General features: G+C 43.6%; 1 protein-coding gene across 1 annotated transcript; it reads right to left on the reverse strand.

Moving 5' to 3' along the window:
- Window positions 1-836: 836 nt before the first annotated feature.
- Window positions 837-8,636, reverse strand: LOC104851461 (BTB/POZ domain-containing protein KCTD14-like). The gene has a single exon (XM_033768088.1). It carries the CDS (start codon window positions 6,727-6,729, stop codon window positions 5,875-5,877), a length of 855 nt encoding a protein of 284 aa, XP_033623979.1. The 5' UTR covers window positions 6,730-8,636; the 3' UTR covers window positions 837-5,874.
- Between the last annotated feature and the right edge of the window lies 1 nt (window position 8,637).

Here is an 8,637-nt window from a genome sequence, read left to right on the forward strand (position 1 = left end):
CTAAGGTTAAGCACAAAAGGAATGTGGAAATCCCAGTTATTTTTCTGAGACAAAAACCCATTATCAGCTCATTTTCAAAACACTTGTTTTGAGACAGGCCTCGAAGTCACAAAGATTCCCCCGCCTCAGCCTCCCGAGTGCTGCAATTACAAGCATGTACCCCCATACCCGGCTAAACCCTGCATTTTGAACACATACGTAATGAATACATGTTGGAATAATGACTATTTTTAAGCATATCCATTTACATTACAATTTCTCCCCAATTTATTTAAAAAATGTTCAATCTTTAGGAAGTTTTATGCCCAGATAGCCTTCGTGTGCCTAGATTACTAGTAACATTGCCGTATTTACTTTCATCCTATGTGTGCGTGGACACGGGCGTCCATGCACATACACACCTTGACATCTCTGACATTTAGAGGTGTCACTTGATAGCGAGGCATAGTTTAAGGGACAACATATCCTTTTTCCTACAGTGGTTCAAATACATTTTATAATTGATGGCATCGTCAGTTCAACAGTCAACAGAACCGGTAACGTAGCAGGGCATGATGATGTGTGTCTGTAACTCAGCACTGGGGAGGCAGAGGCAGGGGGAGGGGGAGGAGTTCAAACTGAGCCTGGCTTGGGCAATTTAGCAATTGAGTGAGACCCTGTCTCAAAAGAAAGAAAACAATCACACACCTACCACTCTGAGATGTAGTTTTCTAGTAATGAGGTCACATTAAGAATCTCAACACACTTGTCCACATCTCATATTAGCAATGTATTTATTCTTCAACCTAAAATATCAAGCGCTTTAATTTTTTTTTTCTTTTTTTTGGTACGAGGGATCAAACCCAGGACCTTGCGTTTTCAAGGCAGGCAGTGGAACCACTGAGCTAAATCCTCCAATCACATCAAGAGCTGTAACATACTTTAACTTCAGTTTTTCCTCTCCTTGCATTTTAGTTGTTTGTAAATCTCATTCTTGTTTCATTTTTAAAAAATTCACACTGTGCATATTTTTTGGGGTATAACACGATGTTTTAAAACATGTCTACATTGGCTAAGCCAAGCTAATGGACATGTGCGATGCCTCACAGACCTAACATTTTTCATGTCAAGAATACTTAAAATCTACTTTCTTAGTTACTTACAGGAATACAATACACTGTTATTTAAGTAGAGTCATCATGCTATAAATAGATCTCTCATTTAAATTATTATTGTCTTGTACAATCAATGTTTGTTAAAATAAACCAACATGTTTATCAATGTTTTTCCTATTTTTCTCTTTTTCTTAAAAGTACGATTTGCACCCGGAATCCATTTCCTTCTCCCGGAAATAACCCTTTAGATCTTTATCTGATGCAGGGCTTCTGATGTCAAACTCTCAGCTTTTGTTTCCCCGATTCTTTAGAGCTTTTCCTGAAAGATACTTTTTGTAGTTTTTTCCTGAAAGATACTTGTTGCAGAGTGAACAGCTCTAAACTGACAAAGTCTTTGATGCATACTCCATCCTTGCAGATTTCTGTAGCAGCTGAGATGTCAGCTCCCAGTTTGTTTCTCTCTGAAGGTCATCTCCCTCCTTGGTTTTTGGTGTCCTGTGATCTTCCTCTGAGGGGATTGCTCCTTATCTGTCCAGCCTGACATATGGACAAACTGGGATTTGGGATCCCTAAATTTTTAAATCAGTCATGATCTTTTCAAATATTCAAATACTGCTTTTGTCACATTCTCTTTACCTCTCTGGGACTCTGATTAGGCTTGTGATTTATCTTCTCAGTCCATCCTTCCTATATCTTGTATCTTGACTGCCTTTATGTTTAATTTTTTTGTTTCTCTGTGCTGTGCTCTGGAAAAATTACTTTTTAAAAAAAGTAAAATGGTCATTTTTCAAGGTAATCCTATATACAGAAAATTATAAAGATACTGCAAAAGAGCTACTAAGTTTAACAAGGTGTTAGGGTACAATTTTAAACATCAATTGTATTTCTATACAGATATAGCAAAAGTTGAAAACAAATTTCAAAAAATCAGAGGCAGATGTAGCCTTCCTATAATGATTAACTTTATGTGCTGACATGGGTGGTCCATGGTACTGATATTTGGTCAAACACTAGTACTGATATTACTGGGAAGGTCCTTTTTAGGTGAGATTAACATTAAACAAGTATACTTTGAATAAATTGGATTACTGTCCTTAATTTAGGTGGGCTATGTATAATCAGTTGAAGGCCTTAAAAGAAAAAAAAAACCCATAAGATTCTTTGAGGAAGAGCTGATTTTGCTTTCAGACTCAAACCTTTGAGTAAAATTTTACTTTTGGACTCAAGCTGAAATATGACTTTTCCTAGTCTCCAGCCTATTGATCTTCCCTGCAGATTTCAAACTTGTCAGCCTCACAACCACACGAGCCAATTCCTTAGTATAACTCTATCTTTACACACATCTTATTCATTCCATTTCTCTGGAGAACTCTAAAATGCTCCACTTTCTGATCAGTCTGCTTATTCTCTCTTCAGCCATACCCAATCTATCATTAAGTCTGTCTCTGACTTATAAAACTTTAATTTTTTATTTCTAGAGGTTTTCGTTTTCTCATGCCCCACAATCTCTTTAAACTACTTGTTAGTCTGTATTCACTATGGTTTGCTTTTGAATGTCCTCCTAAAGCCTTATGTGCTCATAGATGGTGCTTTTGGAGGGGTTAGGATTATGCATGGGCAGCAGACTCACTGTTAGGAGGCGGGGTGGTTGGAAGAGGCGGATCACTGGGGGCATGGCCTTCCCAGCTCCTCCCTTTGCTCCCTGCCTCCTGTCCACCATGCCTTGAGCAGCTCTTCTTCACCATGCCTTGCTGCCATGCTGTCCTGTTTTGGAGCCAGCTGACCACAGACTATAAACCATGAGCCAAAATAAACCTCTCTTTCTTTAAGTTGTGGATATAGGGTATTGTGTCCCAGGGCCAAGGAGAGTAAGACAGTATTAGATGGTAATTATCGCTCCCAGTTAGTCTTCCCCTTCGTTATAAACAAATGCCATGTGACTGTGGTTCTCCCGTTGGGAGGAGTAACTTCCTTGTTCTGTTCAATTGGGTCTTGACTGTGTCTTCAGGCAAGGGAATGATGTGACATACTCCCCAAGCAGAAGCTCTAACTGCCTTTGTAGGGACTGATATTCCTTTTGAAAGCCCTTTGGTACATTCTTCAGCCTAGTTCCTGGAATGAAGAAGTCACTGAGATTAGAGAAGACCCTTAGTTGTCCCCTCATGTAACATGAGCTAGAGACCAGGCTTTGTTTTTAAAAGCCCCTGGGATTTGGAGTTTATTTTTAGCCTGGCAAAGCCGGGAGATTCAGTCTCTTGTGCTTCTCCCTACACTATCAATGGCTTTTTATACTTAAATGTACTAAACACACTCATTGTCCATTTTCTGAGAATTGAGGTCAGCATCTGGAGTATTTGTGGTCTGACTTGGAAGCTGCTTCTTGTTTGTGCTGGCTCTTTCTCATGACACATTCCTTTTGGATTTTGTGATCTCTAGCAGTTAACCCAGAGGTTTTGTTTCACTATCCAGATATGGTTGTTTGAGGCTTGTCTTAGTTATCTTTTTACTGCTGTTACAAAATACCCAACACCCAAAGTTAAAGAAAGAAGGGTTTATTTTAGCTCACAGTTTGCAGGGGTTTCAGCCCATAGTTAGATGGCTTCAAGGCAGGACAGCATAGCAGAGGAGAAATAGCCCATAGCATGGCAGGTAGGAGGCTGCAGCAGCAGCAGCAGCAGCAGCAGCAGCAGCAGCAGCAGCAGCAGCAACAGCAGCAGCAGCAGCAGCCGCCAGTATTCCTTTCTCTCCCAAGGTGGGGCTACCCAGAGCTATGATAAACCAATTAATGGACTAACCCAGTATTACACATCCTTAATCCCAGTATCACAACCTTAATCCACATTCACACATCCTAGATCCAGCCACCTCTGACCACATGTGTGACCACATGAGGCTTTGGGGAGACTTCTAGATATAAGCCATTAACAGCTACAAATCTGCCTGGGGACCAGATTGAGGTTGTAACTTCTTAAGAAAGATGGATTTGCCCCTTCGCTCAGAAACCCAAACCAAAATGATTTCCTTTTAGTTCCTGATAAGGGCTGTGAAGTAGCCTGAGCAATGCCCTGAAGAAAGCAGTATGAGTAGGTAAATTGGACATCCTAGTACCACACCTGGGAATGTGACCTGACTTGTAAAAAAGCTTTATAAACTTGATGAAATGAGTGATCTTTAGAGGAGGATTCTCCTGCATTTTTATCCAGCTAAGCTTTAAATGAAACCACAAGTATCCTTAGAGAAGCAGAGGGACATTATAGATAAAAGAGGAGAAAGTGGTCAGGATTTGGGGGGTCAGGTAGGATTGATTTGGCAACAGCCAAGGAATACTGGAATCTGGAAGAGGCAAACAAAGGAGGATCCTCAGAGCCTCCAGACACCCTTAAACACAGTGATTTCAGCCCCTTGATTCTGAATTTTGGGTTTTGGAGTCCAAAACTGTGAGAATAAGTTCTGTTGCTTTAAAAATCACCAAGAGAGGGTGTGAAGGGGGCTTCCAAGTTCTCCCTTATACATGGGGGCAGCTCTTTGGGGTCTCCATTGAGCCTTCATCTTGGGAGATCCCTGTCTTTGTCTTCTATTGCCTCTATCCTGTGAAGAGGTAAAATCTCACAGAGTTTAATCAGATACTTTCAAAGTGAAAGGTGGCACTTGACTAACTTCTCTAGTTTTGGGGCTTCTGAATATTTTTAGCTCCCTCCTAGGAAATATTTTAGAAGTTGTTTTACAACATCACTCTGAGCATTTTAGTTGATTTCATCTTAGGGTCAGGGAAGTTACCTGGTCCGCCATATTGTGGGGAATGGAAATCTGAACAGCTCTCATATCACTTGAAAAGTGATGGTGGTGTCCCTTCACCACTCATCATGCCAGAGGTATGGGCAACTCATCATTGAAGAGTTGGTCCCCTGATCAACTGTGTTGTTAGGAGGATGGTGCTATGATTGGGATGTAGTTAGCATAAACCAGCCTAGTGGTTTATGTGCTGGAAGCTTGGTACCCCAGGTGTGGGGTTGAGCAGGTGGAACCTTGAAGAGGTGAGACCTAGGGCAAGATTTCATGGGGCTCTACCTCATGCCTCTCTTGGGACTGGATTAGTTCCCGTGAGAGTGAGTTGTTATGAGCAAACCTCACATCTCTGAATCCCTCTTCTGCTCTTGCTCTAGCTGCTGTGATGCCATTCACCATGAGGTCCTCACCAGGGCCAAGGTGATGCTGGGGCCATGATCTTGAACCTCCAGAACCAAGATCTAAATAACTCTTTTCCTTTATAAGGTACTCAGCCTCAGGTATTTTGTTACAGCAATACAAAACTGACTAAAAAAAGATGGCAACTATGTGAAGGGACTTATTTTCAGCACTAAGCAAACACAATTGGTGGGAGTTGAGTGCCAATGTTCAGAGTGGAGGTGAGAAGACAAAAGATAGTGCACTTCTCAGTGTGGCTTATGTCTAGATGACCCCTTCTTGTCATTGTTGGAGCATGGGTCCTTGTTGCTGGATGAGAACAGTCGATGTTCTTATCAGGAGAGCTCTGATCTTTGCCTTGAGTATTGCTCCCTGGTTTCAGTGAAGATTCCTTAGCCTCATGGCACAGATCCTTTATTCCTCCAGTGCAGGCTTTCTAGCTTCTACCACTGGCCTTTGGGACTTCCTGGTGCAGATATCAGAGTTGGGCGATTATAGCCCTCTGCTAATGGCTGCTACCGAGACTTAAGTCCTAGTCCATGAAGTTGCAGGGCCCTGCTGAGTTCACTTCCAGCCAAGGTCAGCTTGACTCCAACTATTTTTTTTTTTGATGATACTTTTTAATTTCATGGGCCCCAAGAACCCATAACAAACAGCCCATGGGTGGGTCACCACCACGTGAAGGTGAACACACAGAAGGGGTTCTCAACTTGTAGCAAAAATATTGTTGGTACAGATGAGGGTACAGCTGCTTGAAGGAAACATCATTGTAGGTATCATAAGATACCTGGTACCCCCAGGCCTTAATGTCTATCTCTAGGCACTGCCGAAGGTCCTTCCTGTCACAACCTAATTTACAGGGCCCAAACTTGACAACTGATATCTTTTTGGATGCCAGATAATATATAGGATCTGCACACCATGTGGCCTGCTCCTCGCTGGACACCACACACACCACCACCTGCGATGCACGCCTCCTCACAGCCTCTGCCCGGGCCAGTCGCAGCAGGAGCTCCAGGTTCTTGCTGTAGCTTGGCATTTGCAGCAAAAACTGCTTCTGGGACACCTGCTTGCCAAATATCTGAGGCATGTCCTCCAAGAGCTTGACCAGAGGCTGGATAGCGTAGATCTGGGCCTCACGGCACACCTCAGGGAGGTGCTGCTTGGGCACCTGCCCACTGTGCAGGTAGTCCAGGATGGGATGGAAAAAGGTGCTGGGGTGGTCGATGAAGAAGTGGCCTTCGGCATCCTTGCAGGCAGAGGCTGGGCTGGAGAGCATCTCTGCCAGTCTGGAGCCAGGGACTTTCCTCAGGGCGTCTGTGGTGGTGGTGAAGACCTGGTCTCCCACATTCAGCTCCACAATGGTAGATACCTCAGTGGTTGAACTTTCCTTGGGATGCTGGGCGGGGGGAGAGCAAGCCGGCTCCCACCTTGGGCTGTTTGCTAGCATGCCAGTGTCAACCAGTTTCAAGGAGAAACAGCTGCAGCTGAGGTCTGATTAAAAGAAAATACATATTCGGGTATAGTCTACAAATTATGAGAACCTGACGAACTTTTCCTGGACCCTGGATCACTTGGTTGGTTGCTTCTGGTTTGTGCAAGTCTAACAAAAGTAAGGAACATTGTCAGATCAGGGCTCTTTGTCCACTAGAGGCAGAGTCCCCTGGCACTCCCCTTCAAAATTATCTTTGTGCCTTTTGTTCATGTTGGTTCCCTGGTTGGAGAAAAAGCTGGTTCCTACAAAAAATGTCTCAGGCTGTAGGTCAGTGGGAGGGCCCTGGGTCCAATCCTTGTTTTCCCAATAAAAAAGCTGAACTATTTCATTTACTTTTTTGAGGTGGCAGGAATTGAAGCCAGAGCCTCACACATGCTAGGTAAGCACCTACTGCTGAGCTCCATCCCTACGCCGATGTCAAATGGTTTCAAACGTGTTATTCCTATGGAGGGAGGAACAGGTCTGCTGTACAGGGCAATCCGGCACAGAGGGAGGGACACTGTCACAGGCCTGTTTGTAGAGGTACTCACACCTCAGAGAGGATGCTGCTGCTAGAACAGCTGCCATTTATTGAGTGCCTATTATGCTCTGGCACTAGGGTAGGTATTTTTTATATTTACATTGCTAATCTTAAACCTTTTCATTCCCACAGAGAGATGAAGAAACGCTAAGGCCACAGGTTAGTAAGTGAAGTGGACAAAGCCCAGGGACCTTCTATTCTTTTAAGCTTCCTAGACCAAGAGCTCCCTTCTGAATTTAGGACCTCAGGCTCAGCAAGTGCCTGGTCAACAGCAGGCAGGGACAGAGAAATACCTGTGGATAGAAGGGACATCAAAAATAGACGTGGTGGTGCATGCTTAGTACTTGGAAGGCTGAGGCAGGAGGATCATCACAAGTTTGAGGCCAGTCTGGGCTATATAGAGAGTTCAATATCAGTCTAAACTACAGAGTGACAACCTGTCTCAAAAAACAAACAAAAAAACCCCGATGAACTGGAGCCTCGAGAATTCACTATCTAACAATAAAACAAATGTGGTACTATTAGTGCTGTTATGGTTTGGACCTTATGTGTCCCTCAAAAGTGCTATTGGGGGGGGTGGGACCTTTAAAAGGTGGAGCCTACTGGGAAAGGAAGTGAGGTCATGGAGGATATCTGGACTCCACCCTCTGCCTCTCCTGCTTTTTTTGGTAACCACTGAGTTTCTCAGTGTCCCCTACTATTTCCACCTCAGCCCCAAAGCAGCAGGATTCAGATACCACAGATGGAAACCTCTGAAACCATGATCCCAAAATCAACCTTTCCTCCTTTTAAGTTGTTTATATCAGGAATTTCATCACAGCAACAGAAAGCTAACACAAACACAGGTTAGACAGAGATTCAAGCCCGGACAGACCTGAGCTATACATGAAACACACATGGGTACAAATAGCAGCCCCTTCATGTCTCCTGAGGGTCCAGTCTCCATCTGTCGAGCCTGGTGCTGGCCATTTTGGACTTGAGGATGGTTTTCTGGTTGGTCTGTTGACCCTGTGAAAGGATCTTATAGCATCTCCATTTTTTGGGGGGCGGGTACTGGGGATCGATCTAGGGAGCTTGTACTTGTGAGGCAGGCAGCGGAACCACTGAGCTAAATCCCCGGCCCAGCATCTCCATTTTTTATTCCTCATAAATATTTATTTTTCACAGTTAAAATCTGGTCCTTATTGGAGTGACTGTAAAAGGCTGAAAAATATTAGTCTTTGTAAAGCAGTGAGTCCTCAGAACGGAGTTTGTCTTTGTTACTTCTGGTTTTGGCTTTTTGAGACAGGGTCTTATGATGTAGGTCAGGCTGGTCTTGAACTCACCACATAGCCCAGGCTGGC

Source organism: Fukomys damarensis, unplaced genomic scaffold, assembly GCF_012274545.1.
Source record: "Fukomys damarensis isolate Sample0158 unplaced genomic scaffold, DMR_v1.0_HiC HiC_scaffold_24, whole genome shotgun sequence".
In the NCBI taxonomy this organism is placed as follows: Eukaryota; Metazoa; Chordata; class Mammalia; order Rodentia; family Bathyergidae; genus Fukomys; species Fukomys damarensis.

Coding starts and splice junctions, on each gene's coding strand:
- LOC104851461 (XM_033768088.1), bottom strand. CDS start 6,729: ATGCTAGCAAACAGCCCAAGGTGGGAGCCGGCTTGCTCTCCCCCCGCC.